This window comes from Salminus brasiliensis, chromosome 9 (assembly GCF_030463535.1).
Source record: "Salminus brasiliensis chromosome 9, fSalBra1.hap2, whole genome shotgun sequence".
Lineage (NCBI taxonomy): Eukaryota > Metazoa > Chordata > Actinopteri > Characiformes > Bryconidae > Salminus > Salminus brasiliensis.
Window position 1 is genome coordinate 40,994,076 of NC_132886.1, and position 23,102 is coordinate 41,017,177.

Below are 23,102 nucleotides of genomic sequence, written 5' to 3' on the forward strand. Positions count from 1 at the left end.
TACAAATGGCAGTTGTTTATTCATCATCTCAGCTGGAGATCATTTCTCAAATACCGTGCAGCTGTTTATCTATTTATTTCTTTTTTTACACTGGATTCTTAATAATAAAAAAAGGAAAGGAAACAGAAGAGAGGCTTCTACAGCGGTACAACTCCCTTTCTAAGACAGATCCTGGCTGTTAAAATAAACACAGCTGCTCAAAAAAAAAAAAAAAAACCAAAAACCCCAAACAAACAAACAAAAAAACTAAATTGTGGACCCCCCCCCCCCCTCCCTCTCTCCCCCCCAATTCACATGTTTAATCTGTACATCCAAGCCTTAGCGCAACGACGAGCAAACCTACAGACTGCTGGACTCCCGGCTGCCTAACTCTCGTACCGCCGCTACAGGGATCCGATTCCGAAGTGCTGCCTGGGGGCTGGGGGTGAAAGCGGGTGTGAACAGTCCACTGCTGGCAGAGTCGCGCTGGCGAATTCACAGGCTGAGAGAGCGGTCCGCGGTACAATCTGAACAGTGGCGACGACGGCAGCAGGGCTCAGAAACGAAGGTGGGACTTGTGTTTCACCATATACCTGCAAAAAAATAAATAAATAAATAAATAATAAATAAAATCACACAAAAGATCAGACGAGAGGAGGAAAATTAAAAACTACAAACACAGCAGAGTCCGAGCCCTGTCCCGAGAATCTGAGCTACTGTTCTACTGGAGCCAATAAGGCTGTGTTTTGGTGACAATCCACTTGGACTGAAAACCAAAACATGGCCAAACCAGTGAGTCGGCCACTTCCACAAGCTTTACAGCTTCACAGGTCAAGTGAAGCTCCACAGTGACCGATCAGCACTGACCTGTCCAGCGTCTCCCAGAAGCGCAGGAAGACGGGTCTGTCGAGATGCCGCTTGTGGTGGCTCAGTTCCAGCACGGTGACGTCCCACTTCTGCACGTTGGGGTCCATTCTGACCTCGTCGTACTTCAGATGGAAGGCTCGGACTGCGGGAAAAACGATAACGCATCGGTCAGCGCAGCACAAAACATGAAACATGTAACGAGCGCTGATGGGGCAATACGGGGGATCTGAAACCCTTATTGACTTACTTTTTGCAAAAATGTCCACAGGCGATCCGTCAGGCAGTAGCCATGGCCAGCCCTTGAACTGCCAGGCAGGACCCTGGACAAAGACGGCCACAACGCGGTCCCTGGATCGGAAAGATCGAAGAGGTCAGTTATGATACAGAATTCAACAGTGGATCATTCAGACGTCTGAAGCTCTAATAAAAAGAAGCTCCTCACAGAAAGTTCTTCACCTAATGGTGATGAAGACGCTGCCTGATGCCTGAGACACTGTTCTACCAGAGTTCTGAGAAGAGTTCGGCTCTAGAACCTGCTTTTAGAACCAGATCATTAAAATGGTGGAGGGATACATGCTGCCTTTAGGGTGTAGTGCGGCTACAGAAAGTAGTCCCTAAAGAGAACTGGATTAGTTGAGATTCTCTATTCACTGTTTTACCATCATCATCTTCATCATTCCATATAAAACTCGAAGACTCGTGTAGGGGGTTTGGATAGGAAATAAAATACTGTGAAGAAATCCGGTGCTACAGGAAGTTCATTCAGCTCTTACCTTCAGTTTGAACGTATCATTTTATTGATACTGGATATTATAAAACCATCTAACCAAAACTGACTCTACTGTCACATGAGAAACACTCATGAACATCTGCAGTACGTAGAGAGGGCAATTTGGTGGGAGGAACATACCAGTCTTGTGGTGCCAGTTTTAAAGGCTGGTCGATCACCCTGTAGGGCACAGTGACGCTGATGGTGGATCCTCCAGGCTGTACCTGGTCTTTGCGCCTCTGTAGCAGCACCTCGTTGTCCCTCTGAATGCCTTGTTTCTTCTTCTCGTCAGGTGTGACGAACCTACAAACAACATTGCAACGGTTTGTAAATGGGCGCGATTGCATTGGACGAATCTACAGGTTTTATGAATGAACTGGTAACCAGTGAGGCTTTTCCTTATTGAATACCCTGTAATGTAATATACCATAAGAGTGTGTAAGAGTGTTCCACAGAGAGCACTTTAATCCACTTACTTCAGGTCCTGCAAGAGGTCCTTAGCATTAAGCATGGTGATGAGGGAAGTGGTGGCCGCTGGGATGATGATGATGGGGGTTCTCGAGCCTAAAAAAACAAGAGCATTAAAAAATATTAATAATAATAATAAATAAGTGACAGCACTGAATCAAGATGCCTAACTAGAAACCTAGAGAGTAACGAGACTCCTCAATGTCTATGATTTTGATCGTTGGTGTCAGACAGGCTAGTTTGAGTATTTCTAGAATGGCAGATCTGTTGGGATTTTCAGCACAGCAGTTTCCAGAGGTTTGACAGAGATGGGTCAGACTGGTCGGCGTGGACAGAAAGGCTACGGTAACTCTGATAACCACTGGGTAAAAGGTGTGGAGAGCAGGAAAACAGCCCAGAATGCAGAGCACCACCTCCAACTTTGATGAGGATGGATAGATGAGTTTCAATAGCAGATAATCACGCCAGGCTCCACTTCTGTCAGCCAAGGACAGAAAGCTGAGGCTGCAGGGGCTCAGCAGGGGCTCAGCAGCACTGGACAGTTCTGTAATATATACTGAATATATAAACAGTGGTGTATAAGAGGAAATCCTACCTTTCTTTTGGTTGGGCGGAGGTCTTGCTTGAGAGACTAGAAAGAGAAAAAGAAACGGTTACACAAACATTCAATACCTCATCGATTTCTTATCAATACCTCATCATTACCTCATCCATCTAAACTCACATAGCAGCACTAGTCTTTTTTTAGGGATGTCCCAAATCAGGTTATTTTGCCCCCCGATACAATACAAATAAATTATCCAGTCCCACAGTTTAGATTAGACGAGCTGCTTATTAATGGGTTCAGAAAAATAATTAATATTTTATATTTTTTAATTAAAAAGTAAAAAAATATGATAACATTATCCATAAAATGGTTTATTTTGAGTATCAATTTCTATAATCAGACATGAATTTAGTTTAGTCAAAACTTTTCTTAAAATGATAAAATTATAGTGTCTTATTTCTAATAATCCAGTCTGACTTTCGTCGCTGACCAATCAGCTCTCAGCTCCTTATCTACAACACTGCAGTCTAATCACTTCCTCTGTGTGTGTGTGTGTGTGGTTTAGTGCTACACACTCCACAGGCCAGTGAGTGGTTCTCCGGTTCTTCCGCTGGTAAAACAGAGCGTTTCAGTGGGAGTTTTATAAAGGGTCAGATATTATGGTATGTAAAATAGCTCCACACTGCAGAACCTCAACTCCTTTATTTACCTTCTGAGAACGTCCGCACTGCTGCTGCTGCAGCCGGCTGGGCAATAATGTCTGTTAATAGCGCCTTTAGACCACCAGATGGCGCTCTCTGAACACGGAGGTTAAAACAAAGGCTTGGAAGAGGACTGGGATTAAAATAGCTGATCCATTACATCCCTATTGATTGTTCCCCTCATATTATTTAAAGAAAGTTCTAGAAGGGTTCTAAGATCTAGACGGCGGACAGAAATGATGAAGTTACAGCGATTATCACATTAATAAATGAGATTCTTGGGGGGGGGGGGCTATTCTACAACACGCCGAGAGCTCTCACACACACACACATTAATCTACATCAGCGCAACTGAGGGGAAGTGCCACTCGCCTCAGTTCAGCCCATCACTCACAGCCACCACAACACACACTGGGGATGACTGGGTGACTGCAGGACAGAGGCCAGTCCGCTGCAGAGTTTTTAAACTGTGTGTTTTCATGGAAAATTTTACATTTGATCATCCAGTTTAAGCTTCCAACACTGAGACGGGCGTGCACGGACAGCCCCACTCTCACCTGGTCTGGGAACAGGCTGCATCGCTGGAGTCTGAGCCTTCCGCGCTGATGCTCCTTCCTGAGAGAGAGAGAGAGAGAGAGAGAGAGAGAGAGAGAGAGAGAGAGAGAGAGAGAGAGAGATGACAAAGATTAATACTTGCTCTCAGCCGGAATCACTGAGCAGGTCCAAGCTCACCCATCCGTCCTCCCTGATGTCGGCCCACCGGGGGGCCCACCAGAACATGAAAAATGGCCCCTGACTCAACAAGGCCTGAATCATTAACTGCTGCAGCTTATGAGCCAACACCTTATTGTGGTGGTCCAGTGTTGTAGACCCTCCGTAAACACTCACCATCTCTTCAAGTGATGTTCGAGTACAGAACCATACCATCAACTTATTAAATTAAAGAATTTAAATTTAAATTAATACTGATATAGTGGGTCGGGTAATTGGCTACCTACAAAATTCAGGGAGGAAGACCTGAATTATTTTTATAATAAATAATAAAAAATAAGTTGAAATATGGGGATAAATATAGCCTATTGTAAAAATGTCTTTAAATATCGTGATCTACTTTGTGTTTACCACATCGCCCAGCCCTACCGCTGGCCCACGTCTGGCACTTGGCATTGGGCATGGGCACACAGCCAATAGTTTCATGTTGCTCTGCTCCAGAGAGTCCTATTCTATTGGCAGGACTTCTTGTCAGGGACTAGACAAGCTGTGTGTGCAGCTGCAGTTTTGGAAATTGAGGTTTTTGCATACAGTCGCTGATATGCTAAAGGGTTATCAAAAAATGTGCATTCGATAAGCACGACTACTCTCACACACCTAAAGTACTGCGGTCAGGGAAACGGCAGCCTGTCCACACCCACACGACCCTTTCCTGATAGAGGAGTGGGCAAGAATACAAATGCATCACGTGGGGGAAGTGCGCATATGAATCTACCCCCCCACACACACTCTCTCTCACACACTCTCTCTCACACACTCTCTCTCACACACTCTCTCTCTCACACACTCTCTCTCACACACACACACACTCTCTCTCTCACTCACACACACACACACACACTCACTCTCACACTCTCACACTTCCCTTCCCCCAGATCGCGAGCGCTCAAGCAGAGACGTCAGAGCCACGCAGCATTAAGACGAAACCGAGGCAAAGGCGCGAGAGCAGAGCAGATGAGAGAGAGAGAAAGGGGGGAGGGAGAGGACAGAAGGAGCGTGACGAAGAGGAGCTACAGAGCTGCGCGAGAGAGGCTGAAAGAGCAAGCACGAACAGGGCGAGCGCTAGAGGGTGAGAGGGGGAAAAAAAGGAAAGGAAATGAGCGAGAATGTGCGAGAGAGCGACGAAAACAAGCGCGAGAGGGGGAGCCATCCTGCTTAGCAACACACAGCAACCAGCCGAGAAGCCCCTTCCAGCCTCAGGGATGAAGACGACGATGACGGATGCGGAGGCGAAAAGGCAGCCGCGCTGACGTCCATCAGCTCCTCGTCTGCGGACGGGACCGGGAGGAGGGCAGGTGGAGGGAATATTCTGGAAAAATAGAGAGGCGCCTCAAATTCTGCACCGATGCGATGGGTCGTCGGCACGCCCAGAGCTGCCCACATGTGCCAGTAATGGTCAGGCACGCCAGTGCCAAGCGTGGCGTTATCGCTCAGCGCCAGGGCTCAGGGTGAGAAAGGTACGTGAGGACTCATGGCTTTAACTGCATTTACTTTCACTAGAGCGGTTCAGAAAAGCAGAGACCCTTCACCACGGCCAGGTGGGAGCTCATCTCTCGGTTAGCGCACACACATATATAAACACACACACACACACACACACACATACACACACACACATACACACACACACATACACACACACACATACACACACACACATACACACACACACACACAACTACAACCTTAGGCTCTGTGACAGTTCTGAAACACCTGCGGCAATCGGCGATCATCACAAAGAGACTAGCGGAAAGCCTGGTTTTAGCTCACGCCAGCGTGGCGGTGACCGGAGGCAACGGGGGGATATTTTTAGGCTGTATGCAATCAATCGAGGTTACATGGAGATGAGTCAGGAGCGTGAACTCCAGCTTTCTCAGACACAAAAGGGAAGTGTTCCTCTTTTAAGACAAACTGCAACAACAACCTCAACGGTAGCACGGCACTGGCTTGTACACGCTCGAGTTCAGAGGTCCAGAAGTTCACCTGTAAGGATAACGGTTCGGCACAGAACCACTTGTAAGCCGAACAGATCTGGGCTTGGTTAAAATGCTGCTGCGTAGCACCAAACGAAACCAAACGGGTTGTAAAAGTGAAAGAACGAACGAAACCCTTCCAACTCGAAACATCAGGTTCTCCATCCGAGAACAGAACCATCTAACCAGAGAAAAAACAACCTTCTGTAGACGGTTCTGTTGTTGTAGTTGTTTTCAGTACGATACAGAACCCTTTCTGCTTAGAGTGTCATCCACCCCCGAGACAGGAAACGCCTCCTAATAATCGCACTACTGCACAAGTTGCAGAACCTACTCAGGCACTCCTGCTCAGATACACTGAGGGCAGCCTGGGGACATTTACACACTATTAGATCATCATCATCATCATCAAGTACAAGTACGTCTAGTTTATTATAGATACAAGAGTGTAAAGAACCTTTTAACGGCTTAACGAATCTTTCTTTACTCGTGCAAAAATGCACGACTCAAACTACCCTTTGGTGCACCTTCCTTTTTAAGCATGAACTGCATCTATCCACATCTAACATCTGCGGATATGCGGAAACAAAGAGAGCCCTATATTGTACTTAAAAAATGTAAAATAAAAAAAAAAGTACAATAAATAAAATGACAAACTTCTGATCATCGTGCCTCCCTGGAATAAGCAAGCGTCCAGCAAGTCCCTGTCCCCTAAACTTTACCATAGAAAACACACACACAAAAAAACTAAACGTACAAGTCCAATCTAATTCCAATCTGAAAAGCATGAGTTAAGAAATCCACCTCAATAGACAAAGTGCCTGCTTTGCATTGTTGTGAGTGAGGCCACTGTGAGTGTCCACTCTCAGCGCACAGAAAAACAAATATCCTGATATACGCAGCGAACAAGGCTCCAAGCTCCAGCCGTCTGGTTTGGAACAGTATTTGAAGAGTCTGCACTACAGGAGAACAGCGCCATACAATCAATCACGCTTCATCGCTTGGAAACTCGTTCGTTTCTCAGCCTTCTTTTTTTCTTGAAGCCAGATGTTACTTTGATGGACAAGCGGTCACATTTCAATTCACTCGAATTCAAATCCATTCCCCGAAATCGAGCCTTAGCTGTTCAAACAGATGCCAGTTCCCAGAGAGAGATCCTTCCTCAAGGTTTGCTGAGACTGTGGACGATTTTAGAGCTGCAACTCATCTTCTATGCATTCAACCAATGTTGCAACAAATGGGTCTCCTAAACCCTACCCTTCACCCTGGGTTTCCAAAAACACTGGGTCACCTAAAACCCTACCCTTCACCCTGGGTCTCCTAAAACCCTACCCTTCACCCTGGGTCTCCTAAAACCCTACCCTTCACCCTGGGTCTCCTAATACTATCTATCTATATATTTGACTATTCTTAAAGGTTTTATTCGCGGTTGCATTTCACGCTGAAAATATTCAACAGCTGGAGCTCAAATCATTCATCATCTTAATAAAAGCTAATTAAGGACTCGTGTTGACTGTTTGCAGAGTTGAGCGCCAAAGGCAAAAAAGGCCACAGTCAGGATCAGTCGAGTACATGAGTATATTCATAAGAACTCACACAACATGTTCAAGAAACCCTTCAGCTAAATTCTTTTGCAGATCTGATACCGAAACAGCTCCAGCAACACTACGGGCGGATTGCTGGTGTGAATCACTCAGTTTCAAAACCAAGAACGCGCCTTAGGTTTCAACAAGTGTGTCAGAACGCGAACTTCAGGACGTACTCATGGTTCTTTCTCGGAAGACAGTTGAGAACTGAACAGCAAACTGATTTCAATGCATTTAATTTTAGCCCAGGCTCGACTTCATCTCACGCTTCTCTGCATGGCTGCACAACGCAGCTGGATGTGATGTGATGGATGTGGAAATTATAAACGCTGCTCCAATGTTGCCATTAAAGCAACTCCATAGAAGACTCAAGTAGTCCCAGCTATGGACAATGGTTCATATTTACGTCAGATAAAATGCAACTGGCTTTGATAACTTTATTGTGATGGTTTCTGTAGATGAAACTCAGGGCTTCTAAATCCTAGCCTTCACCACGGGTCTCCAAAAACCCTGGGTCTCCTGAACCCTGGGTCTCCAAAAACCCTAGCCTTCACCACGGGTCTCCAAAAACCCTGGGTCACCTGAACCCTGGGTCTCCAAAAACCCTAGCCTACCTGAACCCTGGGTCTCCAAAAACCCTAGCCTACCTGAACCCTGGGTCTCCAAAAAACCCTAGCCTTCACCACGGGTCTCCAAAAAACCCTAGCCTTCACCACGGGTCTCCAAAAAACCCTAGCCTTCACCACGGGTCTCCAAAAAACCCTAGCCTTCACCACGGGTCTCCAAAAAACCCTAGCCTTCACCACGGGTCTCCAAAAAACCCTAGCCTTCACCACGGGTCTCCAAAAAACCCTAGCCTTCACCACGGGTCTCCAAAAAACCCTAGCCTTCACCACGGGTCTCCTAAAACCCTGGGTCTCCTAAAACCCTAGCCTTCACCACGGGTCTCCTAAAACCCTAGCCTTCACCACGGGTCTCCTAAAACCCTGGGTCTCCTAAAACCCTAGCCTTCACCACGGGTCTCCTAAAACCCTGGGTCTCCTAAAACCCTAGCCTTCACCACGGGTCTCCTAAAACCCTAGCCTTCACCACGGGTCTCCTAAAACCCTGGGTCTCCTAAAACCCTAGCCTTCACCACGGGTCTCCTAAAACCCTAGCCTTCACCACGGGTCTCCTAAAACCCTAGCCTTCACCACGGGTCTCCTAAAACCCTAGCCTTCACCACGGGTCTCCTAAAACCCTAGCCTTCACCACGGGTCTCCTAAAACCCTAGCCTTCACCACGGGTCTCCTAAAACCCTAGCCTTCACCACGGGTCTCCTAAAACTCTGGGTCTCCTAAAACCCTAGCCTTCACCACGGGTCTCCTAAAACCCTAGCCTTCACCACGGGTCTCCTAAAACCCTGGGTCTCCTAAAACCCTAGCCTTCACCCTGGGTCTCCAAAAACCCTAGCCTTCACCACGGGTCTCCTAAAACCCTGGGTCTCCTAAAACCCTAGCCTTCACCACGGGTCTCCTAAAACCCTAGCCTTCACCACGGGTCTCCTAAAACCCTAGCCTTCACCACGGGTCTCCTAAAACCCTGGGTCTCCTAAAACCCTAGCCTTCACCACGGGTCTCCTAAAACCCTAGCCTTCACCACGGGTCTCCTAAAACCCTGGGTCTCCTAAAACCCTAGCCTTCACCACGGGTCTCCTAAAACCCTAGCCTTCACCACGGGTCTCCTAAAACCCTGGGTCTCCTAAAACCCTAGCCTTCACCACGGGTCTCCTAAAACCCTAGCCTTCACCACGGGTCTCCTAAAACCCTAGCCTTCACCACGGGTCTCCTAAAACCCTGGGTCTCCTAAAACCCTAGCCTTCACCACGGGTCTCCTAAAACCCTAGCCTTCACCACGGGTCTCCTAAAACCCTAGCCTTCACCACGGGTCTCTAAACAAAATAAAAGTTGGATGTCAATAAAAGGCCTTAGCATTGTTTTAGGGTGTGCAATTGTACAGATGTCGCTGAGCAAAAAACTTGAAACCGCAACAAAATGCAGCAACTCTGTAAATAAACCTGCTTTTCTTTGCCTGCAGATTCCGACGCAACAGCTGATTCATCCTGCACCCGGACGCTTCTAAGCATCAGGACCCAAGAATGAGAATCATGCAGTGGAGGCGAAGGCACTGCTGTACGAACATCGCTGGGTTTCTACTTTTGCTATTGTGCGTGGGAGTGTACCTTATGTTCTGTCAATACAGCAGCCTACTGCCAGAGAAGAGGAGTCACCAGGAGAGCAGTGCAGTGCATCTAGTGCAGAGGCTTCAACACAGCAGGCTGGAGCTGAACCTCAGCACGGCCAAGCAGAGCACCTGGAGGGAGCCAGCGATATCCCCTGTGCTGCCAAGGTCCGAGGCAAACCTCAGCTCCTTTGTGGAAGACTCTTCCCGTCAAGGGCTGGAGAACTCTTTGGGACTCAACGCCAGTTTGAGCGAGGAGATGAGTTCAGAGACCGTCCGTAAGGTGGAGCCCTACAACTACATCGTCAACGAGGCAGAAAAGTGCCAGGAAGCTGATCCGTTCCTGGTGCTACTGATTGCAGTCACGCCGCAGTACGTCAAAGCCAGGGACGCCATCAGGCAGACGTGGGGGAACGAGAGCATAGCTGGGGGTTTGGGACTTGTGCGCCTGTTCCTTTTGGGCGTGGTGGAAGGGAACCAAGGTCTCGACAGCCAATTGCAGCGCTCCATTGCGGCGGAGAGTCAACGGTATCATGACATCATCCAGCAAGACTACATAGACTCCTACAACAACCTGACCATCAAGACAATGATGGGAACGCACTGGGTGGCGACGTACTGCCCAGGCGCCAGTTACGTCATGAAGACCGACTGCGACATGTTCGTCAATACGGAATACCTCATCCACAAACTCCTTAATCCCAGCGTTCCACCAAGGAGGAAGTACTTCACCGGGTACCTCATGAGAGGCTACGCCCCAAACAGAAACAAGCACAGCAAGTGGTACATGCCGGCCGAACTGTACGCCAGCGAGCGGTACCCTACCTTCTGCTCAGGAACCGGCTACGTCTTCTCGGGCGACATGGCGCACATGATCTATGGGGCGTCTTTGAAGATAAGAAGGTTGCACCTGGAGGACGTTTACGTAGGGCTCTGTCTGGCAAAGCTAGGGGTAGAGCCGGTGCCACCGCCAAACGAATTCCTGTTCAATCACTGGCGGGTGTCGTACTCCAGCTGCAAATACAGCCACCTGATCACCTCTCATCAGTTTCTTCCCACAGAGTTAATGAAGTACTGGCATCACCTACAGAGCAACAAGCACAACGCCTGCATCAACACACCCAAGGAAAAGGACAAAGTGCGCAGGCTTCGCCAAAGAAAACTGCTCTGGAAACGGTCCAGCGGAAGTCAGAAAGGACAGGAACGGTCCACAACATGAGAGGGAGGTGGTCTTCTCCGGTGAAACTGCAAATGCAAATGCAGTTCACAAGGACAATCTCAGGTGGAGACGGGTGGAGCGGTGTCATCCACTCGGACTTACCGTCCTGGACTTCAGAAGGAACAGTAAGGGCAGCGCTTTGAGACTTCTTCCACGTTCTGCAACCTTCCTATACAGCGTTATTGCAAATCTTGGCAGGTTTCTTTTTTTCTTTCAGGCCTGCGCCTTCACAAAGCTGCTGCAACATCACGTGTAAAAATGCGCCATTAAAATAAAACACAGCTGTTGATTTGTCAGAGGTGTGCATAGTTTAATTTGTTTTGAAATTCTGATTTAATCCGATCTAAAGGGTTTTCTATTTAGAGTATATCTAATGCTGTTGTATTTGAGTTATTAATTTATTTATATACGGTGTTAGTATTCGTTTTAGTAAAGGATTAATTCATTAAATAAATAAATAATAAAGAAAAAGACAAGAGCAGGCTGGGAAGTTCAACTGATCCAATAAAGTGTCAGCAGGGGTCGTCTTCAACGTTCCCAAGTTTAGCCATGTGACCCCACGGCTGCGTTCTCTCTTCACTGGCTTCCTGTAGCTGCTGCCCGCATCGGATTCGTAGATGCTGGTCTACGAAGGCAGAATCGCTTGCCGTCTTCAACCACCGACTGAAGACCCAGCTCTTCTAACAGGACTCGGGCAGAGTGTAGCGTGTGTTGAGTATTATGCAACTCGGCCTCTGTGCTGACTTTTGTATTTGGCAGCATTGGGATTGGATCCTATCCAATACAAACTAGCCAAGGATACAGTGAAGTAAACAGTGAGGCACTGCTCTGGAGAAGTGAAATCATGGGGGCAACAGAAACAGTCCCAAATTGGACCCAGATTTAGCAATGCTAAATTAGTAGGGATTTCCAGATCCAGTACTCCGAATGCTGAGTGTCAGCTGATACCGATCTGATCTCTGAGTGTGTGTATAAACACTCCAGCCCCACACTTTAGATCAGATTATCTGCTGAAGAATCCGGATCAGTTTCTATAATCAGACATTCTGGACTGATTGATTGGGTTTATTAGAGCTTTTCTTTAAATTACCATTTTATAGGGTTTAATATCTCTTATAATCCAGCCTGACCAATCAGCTCCCAAAGACTCAGAACTGGGGTTAAAATAGCCAATATCTGATCCATTAAAACATGTCTGGACCAGATCGGGACGTGCCTTTAAATGAGCGTAGTGCACTGTGGGTTAGGTGGGTGGCAGGTTCTCAGGTAAAAGTCACCGTTCCTGCATTTAATATATGTATTTAATTTCTATACATGTGTGTGTTATGAAGTCAATTAGCTTTCCTGGCTAACAATCAAGGGATGAGTGGATCGTTATTGAGTGGAAGATTATTTTTCGACAAAATCTGGTTTCTAAAGAGCTGCCCATTTCCCTCCAGCTCCTACAGCACTAGCGTAAACAAGCTCCTGAAACATACCGTCACAGATTTCAGCGTCATGCCGTGGTAGGTTCCCATGGTGTCGATCTTGAACCCCTCCGTTTCTGTGGATTTGAGAGTGGCACTGAATTAGCGGCTGTTCTTAAAAAAAACTGATGAAACTGTTAAAGATCAGCAAACAACATTAATCTACAATAAACGGGATGGACCAGAGAGGAGGGTCATCATCTCCCCTCAGTTCAGTCCTGAACAAAGCCAAGGTTGATTACATCATAACACAGAGCTGCACGTGAAGGTCTGGGATATCCTTTAGGAGATTCTGCAAAACTGCAAGGCTTGTGGAGAGGTCCTGGTCATGGTAATGCTTAGTGCTGGACTTCTACTCAAGTCCTTCAGGGTGGTGCTCAGGAGCAGGGTGAGGGTGGGTGCTAATAGAACTGTCTTGTCTCAGTCACATCTGTACCTGTTCTTGAAGTGCTACTTTTCTAGTAACAGTGGGCACAAATATAGTATCACCATCGAGAAAAAAAAAGGAAGTCCCTGCCTGCTGCATCTGACGGAGCAGAAGCGAAACCCAGAGGTTTATGGCCCTAGTTTATGAAGTTACTAGGTGCCATATTAACAGGCAAGAGCTGCACTGGGCCACCTCTTATTTAGGCTGACAACTAATCCTGGTGCCTTTAGTTCTGGATGTGAGCACATATAAAGAGAGAGAGAGAGGAGAGAAAGAGAGAGAAAAGGGGACCAAACTCACCCTCTTTCCCTTTGAATCGCTCCTGATCGTATCTGTTGTAGGCTGCTGGCACCGGCTGTTTGTTTCGGACGGACGGATCCTAGAAGGAAAGGAAGAAGAAATTCAGGACATTTATGAAACACTATAACAGCATAAAAGCCCAGGACAGATAGAGAGATAAATAAATTAATGAGAAAAAAAAGTCTTCTTAAAACCCCTTAAAAAAAGTTCTGATAATAATAATATTAATAATAATATTATTATTATTATTATTATTAAGCCCTCCATCAAGTCCAATCTGTTTGGACTTTTCTAAAGAACTCATCTAAGATGAACGGCTCCCTGTTGGTACCGTGGACCACACCACATCATGAGGTTCTAAATGTGGCCAAACATCAAGCGGTCACTCAAGCTGGGCTGGACATTTGACCTCGATTACGATTAATGAACAACTACAGAAGCTGCTCGAGACGCTCAGCTGTCTCAGTCTTTGCAACTTCTTGTCGTAGACTGGACGGGGCGAAGTCACACGACCACTGTTTTTTTTGTTTGTTTGTTTTTTTTCACACACACACACACACACACACACACACACACACACACACACACACACACACACAGGGGAAAAGCATTAACTTAACCTAAAAGATGTGGGTTAGAGGTTCTGAATGTTGTGAGCCCATCCCAGGTCCAGATTCTCTGGACATTATCAGGAGTTGCCCTTTGGCTCATGCAGCCTTTTTTAACGACAGGAAATGTAGCGCAGTTCAGAGCGGTTATGGAAAGGGGAGGCGCGCCCAAGTGGCCAGGCATGACCCGCTCTGTTCACACACTGGCTTATCTGGACATTACCCAGACTTTGTACTAGCGGGCTGGCAGGATGCGTTCCGGGCATGCACACATGCAGCTGCTCTGGGTAATGCCTCCTGTGGGTTACTGTGCAGGTCTGAAAGGGGGTCTGGTTTGGTCTTAGTCTTGTTCATTAGGGGCTGAATAGGTAAATACTGTCCCCCTCTATGCTCAGAATGGCAGTCTCTGCTGATGGAGGAGAATTAAGGAAGCTGATACACAGCAAGGTTTGCAACACTGATTTTCACTGTAGAATATTTCACCATTTCTTTTTCTTGTTGTTGTTGTTGTTCACTGACCCTTAAAGGAAGTAAAACAGGGTTTTTTTGGGTTAAACAAACACTTTACTAGACCTGTAATGTAATACATTTTATTACACATAGAATATAATATTGAAAAAATGTTAAATAAATACAGAAATGAATAAATAAATAAATAAAGCTGTGTGTCAGGCAAGGCTCTTTTTTATAATGGATAAATCTGCTGATTATTTTCTCCATTAATCAATCCACAGCGTACACACGCTGTAGCACAGGTTCCTGGAATTGTTCTCCACTCTAAACACTGCTGATCCAACCGATCAGCTGAGTAACAGTCCCTTTTCCTGAGGGGAAATGAGTCAGGCCACAAAACAAAAAAAAAAAAAAACAAAAAAAACAAAACAAAAAAAAAACACGTCCGTCCTATAAAGGAACCCTAGATGACTGGTTTCCGGGAGGCTCTACTAAGGACTCTGGTTCTGGTCTAATCTTTTCCCCGCTTCTTTAAATCAGCTGTGTGACTGACTGGTTGGCTGTTTTGAGGGGATCTCTTGCCCCTTTTCTTAGCTGGATGCCAGAACTCAACAGGACCGTTGAGTTGAGAAACCAACACTGCCGTCCTGATGCGGTTTTTGAGGAACACACCCTTCCTCTCACCGAAAGTAAGCGTGTCGGGCGGTGCTTGAGAGAAGCTCTTTCTTCAACTCTACAGCATCAATATATAGCTCCACAATGCGTGGAACACTTGTGCTGAACACTAGCCTGACATGTAGCAAATAATATATTAATACATAAATAATAAAAACCATTATAAAATAATGAAATATTATTAATTAAATGTTATTATTCACCATTATAACCTTTTTATAAATGTCTTTCCTGTTCTGTATTCCTCAGAGCTAAACCTCAGGGTTTGGTGACTGTGCACTGTCCAGGAGAATGGTTTGTGGGGGTAGACAAGCAGCTCCTACAGACAAAACCAGTGGGAGGACTGGGTCCAGCTTCAACACACTGCCTTACCGTCTGAGTCGGATTCTGTGCTGGTCTCTGTTCTGGAGCTCGGCCTTCTTCTCTGGCCTTTACTGACTGCAGGATAGCGAAGATGCTTTTGGAGAAGTTCTGCAAAAATCAAAACAAAAAAAAAACAAAACACACACAATTCATACTTCCTTGTCTTCTAAGACAACCCCCCCACCCCCTGGACCTCTCTGGCTGTCCAGTTCATTTGTAATAATTGTTGTGATAACTGAAGAACATTTAATGGAAAGATGAGGGAGTTAGGTGCTGCCACCTAGTGGACAAAAAGGACACAGCAGCTGAAAATGTGCCCCTCCAGATGTCCACTTTCGGAAATCTACGTTCAGGCAAGGCACACGGACCTCCAGCCTGTGGACATGCTGAGAAGAGACCGGTGAGGCTCACTAGAACCTTAGAAACAGGATTTATGAACTTCAAAGTATTAAAATTGTACTTTAACATTTTAATCTGCCATCTATGCAGAATATAGACAAAAGTATTTGGACATTTGTTATTTTTTCCTGAAATCAAGGGTATTAAAAAGAGCTGATTTTGCTTTTGTTGGAGGAACTGTCTCTACTGTCCAGGGAAGAAGACTTTCTACTAGATTTTGGAGGAGGAGCATTGCTGTGAAGATTTTGATTGCCCTCAGCTACAAGAGCACATTAGTGAGGTCAGGATGTTGGAGGAGGACGACTTACAACACCCCACCTCTTTACAAAAGTACTGGATGGAGCTCCACCACCATCATTCCAGAGAACACAGTTCTTTCACTGCTTCTCAATGTTGGGGGGGCTTTATACCCCTCTACTAGCCCACGCTTGGCATTAGGCAGCATGGTGCCAACAGGGTCATGATGTCATCCTATTCTATTGGCAGTGCTTCCTTTACGGGGACTAGACAAGCTCTGTGTGTGTGCACGCATTTGCCCATCTGTGTCAGCAATGTGTGCAACTTCAAGTAGCTGAATGTATTTATTAGATAAGGGTGTCCACTTCAGGGGTCCTTAAGCCTAGCCCTGGACTACACGTTCCTGTCCAGGATTAGAGCTGGGAAATCCACCTAATAAGGGTTCTGTTTCTCAAACCTTCCCACTGCTCTGTAGAATGGTGGTCCTCGTCCTCCACACTCGCTCTCTGCTGACGATGTCTCTCGTCACGTCCACTTCGGCGTCCACAAAGCTCCTCTGCTTCTGGGTGATGTCGTCGTCCAGGTCTGTCTTGATGGTGGAACGCTTCTTGGCCATAATTTTGGCTTTGATGGCAGCAATCTTCTCCACAGACATGGCCTCTGAGAGCGACCTGAGGAGAAGAGGAGTTCCAGACATTAGAAATCATGCGTGGTTGAAAATCGCTTTACGGTTATGTTATTATGGTCATTTTTTATTATTATTATTATTATTTCATACCGGATCTGGTCCGTCTGCACGATGCCTTCCTTATGGCCTTCCAGACGGGCAGCCAGACGCTCCTTATCCAGACGCACTCGCTCTTCATCCTTTTACACATACGCACAATTTCCGTTCTGCATTAGGTCCACAAAATGGTCAATATGGCAAAAATAAAGTCCACAATCCTCCCCACTGAGCTCCAAACAGACTTGTTTAAGGGCATGCAGAGTACAGCATGCTAACAGATGGATTATGGCTTCAGTAAGGTAGCTAGCACTATTGTAGCTGAAATGCAAGACTGAAAACGTGGCATAATTATTACTGCGAGATGCTGCAGATGAGTGTTTGCCCAAGTGTTTTCCAACCTAAGGACAGACTGACCATTTAAACCCTGCCTGAAAAGGGTCTAAATGGTCAAGCATGCTGGTTGTCCAGTAGTGCGTAATCGTGCGTCTATGTTGGGAGGGAACGAATTTACAACAACATGGAGAATTCTGTGAAACATTAATGTATAAAAATAAAGCAGCTCTTGAAATATTCAACTTCCTACTATGAGAATAGGGAACTGTTTCTAGAAAGCTTTTACTGCAGGCACAGACCATGGCACCTAAACAGCAAAACCCTCGGGAAGCAGATCTACCTCAATCCGTGGCTTTTTGGCTTCTGAAGAGACTTCATCCGCAGCTCGTTTGACTGTTCAAAAAAAACAAACAAACAAAAAAAAAAAACACACACAGTAAAGAAAACGACTTTACTACGTCCATATTCACGCCCAAACACACGTCTAATCTGGACAAAAAGTCAACGATGGAGATACCGATCTGCACAAGCAGATATATCCTGCATCACGTACCTTGGGTGGGCCTCTGAAGACCAATCTCGATGGGGGCGCTTCTGTCGATACTCGTCGATGACGCTGGGGAAAATAAGCAGAATTGATCCCGTTTCTCTGGTTCACAGAATCTCTTTCAGAGCACCAACTAGTCAAAGGGACACTGCTGCCAAAACATTAGACACCACCCCCAACTTTCCTTCCGAGATCCTCTGGGGCAGATTTTTGAGGAACGCTGGCTACCTCAGGTAGTTAAAGCTAGGAGGCTGAATATCTGAATATACTTGAGGAGTTATTGTTAGGGCTGGGTGTAGTTCATGGGTTCAGTCATGGGGTTTCAGTCAAATCCTCCCATAGCCCTCCATGACTTGACCTGCCTGGTCCCTCGGTGAGTGGGTGCAGAAGAACCCAGATTGGCCTATCTCCTCATTTTACTGAATTAGAGGTTCAGAGTGATGTAATTAACTCCACAAACTGCAAAACACTGGTCTATTTACATATCCCCACATATTCAGCCTACCACAGTGCAGCCCCACCCACTTATACTGCACAACCAATCAGAACAGTAAAGGAAAACATCTCCAAGGATTATACTTACAGCTTTCTCCATTGAGATACGACAGCAGGTCCTTTCTGTCTGGTCTTCTGACCACAGGTATGTTCTCTGTCTGCATGGTGAGAAAATGAGAGGATTAATTAATTGAAATAATAATAATAATAATAATAATAATAACAACAGCAGCAATAATAATCCTCCTGACCGAATAAACCTTTAACCAAGAGATATTGAAATATTAAAATAATATAATAGAGAATTACATTTTTGAACATGGGCTGCATGATGATTTTTAACCATTTTCTTCCCAATTTGGATCCCAAGTAACCCAACCCATATATATTTGCCCCACAGCACATGCAGACGCCAGCGCTTGACCAATGCCAATTAATTAGATTTTCACCAAACTATTAGTTTAAAAGTGGATATCTGTTAAGCATCATTAGGGCAGCACCTTGTTTAATCTTAAGGCCTGAACAGCTGGTCACTTACCGCGGCTCTGCGCACGTAGGACGGGTGAGGAAGATGCACATTGTTGAGCAGGAAAAGAATGGAGTCCAGAGTGTAGTACTCCTTAGGCTGGCCTTCCTTTCCTGTTCTGTAGAGGATACATGAAGACAAATAATTAATTCATTAATCCACCAATCAAAACAGTGTGAATTCAACAACTGCTTAAGCCTGATGATGTGTATTTACTGCAGTGGTGTGAAAGTGAATTACAATCTCCAATTGTAGGGGGAGCCCAGGAGCAAAAAAACAAACAAACAAACAAACAAACACACTTAACATCACCACAGCAGATCATCCATATTATCGTCAATATCCCCAAGCTATCAACCAAAGCCTCGAGCACATTTTACACACTCCCTAACAATATCTAACAACTTCACAAGTGGTCATTATACGCCTACACTTCGCACGAATAGCCTCTATGTAAAAAGGTGCTACATTTCAGGGTGTCTGGCCTTTAAACAAAAAAAAAAAAAAAAAAAGAAAAAAGAAAAACATTAAATGTCTGTTTAATGGTAATAACTATTTATGGCTGGCTTTTACTGGTTGTAGTGTAAAAAATGTCAAAAGTAAGGCGTTAGTAAGCTTCATGGTATCGATGCTGATACTGATACTGTGTTTTAGAGCCAGTATCGCTGCCGATACTGATTGGATATTGGTATCGGTGCAGCACTAATAATAATAAAAATAATAATAATTTTTATTATTACAATAAACACATTATAAACATAATAGCTGTAGCTTTAAGTGTATTAGTCCACAATTTCTTAAACCTACTTAACACACAAACAAGCTGCACGTCGTGATTTAGCCCCACGACAGTTAGTGCTGTCTAACGTTACACCTGGAGCCAAGTCACCAGCTGTGGCCACAGCTGTATTCGCCCCCCCACCCCAAAAAAAGACATTTACTGGAGCGATCTGACAAACTGACAAGTGTTTTTATTATTATTATTATTATTTATTATTTATTAATTAATTAACAACCCAAACACTGAGCTTAATGATATTTTTTAGTGGTTTTCCGCGCTAACGTTAGCTAGCTAGCAGCTCTGCTCCAAAACGCTCACTGAAAGCTTCGCAACCACTGACAAGTCGCTTCATATCACATATCACAGCTGCACCGCGGTTAAAGGCATGTTTCTGAGGGGTTTAAGCATTACTTAATGAGCTAGATAGTTATCTATCTTAGATAGTTATCTAGCAAGCTCCGGGTGTTATGTTAGCGGATTACCGTAATAACTGTAGCGCTAGCTGTGGGTAGCGAACTAGCTAACTAGCTAACTGCTTTTACTGCTTTAAGCCCAAACACAGTCAGCACTAAAGTACTGAGGCTACCTAACAAATGACCGTGTGTTTCAAGGGATGTATCTATCTACATGTCTATATGAGCGATTTAATAGATCTAGCCAGTGAAGTTAACAGCATGCTTCAATGTTAGCGCTAGTTAGCTCCAGCTGTAACGTTAGCCGCGTTACTGTCCCAGCTACTCCATAAAAAGCCCGTCCCTGCCAAGGCTTTAAAGCTCCTGTACAGCCCAGAAATGGCCAACAACGCAAGTAAGTCTTTAAGTAACTGTTTCTATGCTTTAACATCAGCTTTTCTACGCGCTTTGTTTTCATTCTAGCTCCAGGTGTATGTGGTGTTGGTTAGCTAGCTAGCGGAGTTACCGTAATAACTCGCGCTGGTGCTGTAGCTGGATGTGCGTGTGTGGTCAACATTTAGCACTAGCTAGTTAGCCAGCGAGGCTCTGTAGCCAGCTAACAAATTAACAAGTGCTTATTTACAGTACAAACGACCTCAGCGTACAAACTAAACAGGTTCAGAGTGAATTTAAGGCCCAGTTTAAGAGTTTTAAGCCAGTTCGCTCTGGCTGTAGCCATTAGCTACATGCTAGCTAGCTAGCTAACTGGCTAGTGCTAACTGGCTGTCCCAAAACATGCCCTCAAAGCTGCCTAACAGGAGTAACAAGTGACCCCTCCAGCACTCCTCCACCTCGCAAAGCGGCACCAACAAAGCTCGGTTCGAGTGGTGTTTAATCGGGTTGGCCGCAGGTGGCTACACAACACCAGCAGGGAGTTCGGTCGCCAAGGCGTGTGAGACAGCCGGAGCGGAGCCGAGCCGAGCCGAGCCGAGCCGAGCTCTCCTTACCCCCAGATCACGTAGTTGGTTTTGACGTTTTTGGGCCATGAGAACTCCCCGAAAATCACTTCGTCTCCTTTAGCGATGATCTCTTTCTTCTGGTTGTTGTACTGTCGCAACACGCTCAACACGTCCGCCATCTTCACCCTCTAAACACACGGGCTTTCAGCGAGGAGAGCCGACCCGGAGGCGGAGGACTATACAGACACCCGGCAGCGGAGCGGAGAGGAGCGGAGCTGGAGCTGGAGCTGCTGCCCTGTCTATCTGCACTTACACCAGCGCTTCCAGCAGATCTGCCCCTCTATTTTAATGCGTATGAACTCGTATTCCTCAGTGCACCTTCTTGTTAGCTCCTCTTCTTGTGCTTTTATTATTATTATTATTTTTATTTATTTATTTAATTATTTATTTAATTATTTTTATTTAAGCCCCAAAGTTACTAAACACAGTGGGACTGCAGTACGGAACGCCAGCCGGAGAAAGTTTACCACATCCATGCATGTCGTTTAATGTATATGACTTCTAAATTAATGAATTATAATAAAAATCATCATTAAATAATGCAGTTAAATCAGCAGTTAAATAATGTGTGCATTATTTAACTGCTTCAAATATTATAACTTTAATATTATTGTTATTTAACTGCTTTAAAAGATTGTTGTACATTTTTAAAATAGTATATTTTTATTATACGTATTTTTGTATTTTTAATTTTACATATGCAGTAAAAATCATCATCATCATAAAATAAATAATAATATATTCCCTACTCTGTTCATACACGGTTTTGCTAATGTAGCTACAACAACCCCATTGCTATTCTTCTTATTGTTACTGTGCCGTGTGATGTGATTAAACATCTACTGGAAGTTGAATAATTATATTTTTTAATAATTACGTTTTTTAAAACTATTTTTTTGGTAAACATTAATGCATTTCTGAATGCACGGTGTGAACTTTTATTTTGACTTCATACAGGGTGACTCCAGTAAGCGCCTGCTGGTGATACGTTCCCACATCTTTGCATTTATTCACATGGATATATATTTTAATGCATATTATTTTTTAATAATAATAAAAATAATAATATATTCTCTCTGCAAGTACTGCTTTACAAAGCACCAAACAATATTACTATTTCTATTCTGTATGAAATAAATGAAAAACGGCTATAGGTTGCAATTATTGTTATGTTTAATACATACAATTATACAATTATAATACAATAATTAGACTTCATTAGGATTTCATTTTAAACGTATGGTGGGAACATTTATTTTAACTTTACACAACTTTACCCAGTATGTACTTTGTTTAGGAAATGTCTGCATTATTTAACTGTTTCAAATATTATAACTTTAATATTATTGTTATTTAACTGCTTTAAAAGATTGTTGTACATTTGTAAAATAGTATATTTCTATTATACGTATTTTTGTATTTTATTTTACATATGCAAGTATAGCGTTTGTGACAGAGGACTTTTATTTTACAATTATGGGGCGACCTTCGACAATGCCTGTTGGAGATCGTTACATAAAAAAGGTGGAAACTTTTTGATAAACGCATGTATGTGTTAATTTCAGTAAAACATGCTGATGTAAATGATTTGAGTCACACCGCTGTTTTTAACGCAGTCGTGTTTGACTTTTATTTTAGCTTTAATCTCAGTCCACGAGTGGAGCTTTCTCCTGTAGACGCCTGATCCGAACAGGCTGCGTTAGTAAATATGAATTCATAAAAACACGTGTTTTTAATACACACATTACACATATACAATACACACATTACACATATACAATACACACATTACACATATACAATACACACATTACACATATACACACATTACACATATACAATACACACATTACACATATACACATATTACACATATACAATAGACACATTACACATATACACATATTACACATATACAATAGACACATTACACATATACACACATTACACATATACAATACACACATTACACATATACAATACACACATTACACATATACACACATTACACATATACAATACACACATTACACATATACACATATTACACATATACAATATACACATTACACATTTACACATATACAATACACACATTACACATACAATACACACATTACATACACATATTACATACACACAATACACACATTACATGTATACAATACACACATTACATACACACATTACATGTATACAATACACACATTACATACACACATTACATACACACAATACAAACATTACATACACA

At 44.3% G+C, this 23,102-nt stretch overlaps 2 protein-coding genes across 2 annotated transcripts; one reads left to right on the plus strand and one right to left on the minus strand.

Annotated features, from left to right (window-relative positions):
- Window positions 1–275: 275 nt before the first annotated feature.
- cdc73 (cell division cycle 73, Paf1/RNA polymerase II complex component, homolog (S. cerevisiae)) lies at window positions 276–21,192 on the minus strand. Its single transcript, XM_072688470.1, has 17 exons — window positions 20,837–21,192; window positions 18,669–18,774; window positions 18,219–18,288; window positions 17,642–17,704; window positions 17,429–17,481; window positions 16,807–16,895; window positions 16,486–16,699; window positions 15,402–15,500; window positions 13,294–13,372; window positions 12,579–12,643; window positions 3,889–3,946; window positions 2,679–2,714; window positions 2,092–2,179; window positions 1,757–1,918; window positions 1,094–1,194; window positions 847–988; window positions 276–572 (listed from the first exon to the last, which is right to left on the minus strand). The coding sequence occupies exons 1-17, from the start codon at window positions 20,965–20,967 to the stop codon at window positions 536–538; spliced, it is 1,593 nt and encodes a 530-aa protein (XP_072544571.1). The 5' UTR covers window positions 20,968–21,192; the 3' UTR covers window positions 276–535.
- Window positions 4,847–11,396, plus strand: LOC140562655 (beta-1,3-galactosyltransferase 2-like). Its single transcript, XM_072688471.1, has 2 exons — window positions 4,847–5,559; window positions 9,738–11,396. The coding sequence occupies exon 2, from the start codon at window positions 9,799–9,801 to the stop codon at window positions 11,098–11,100; it is 1,302 nt and encodes a 433-aa protein (XP_072544572.1). The 5' UTR covers window positions 4,847–5,559; window positions 9,738–9,798; the 3' UTR covers window positions 11,101–11,396.
- Window positions 21,193–23,102: the final 1,910 nt, after the last annotated feature.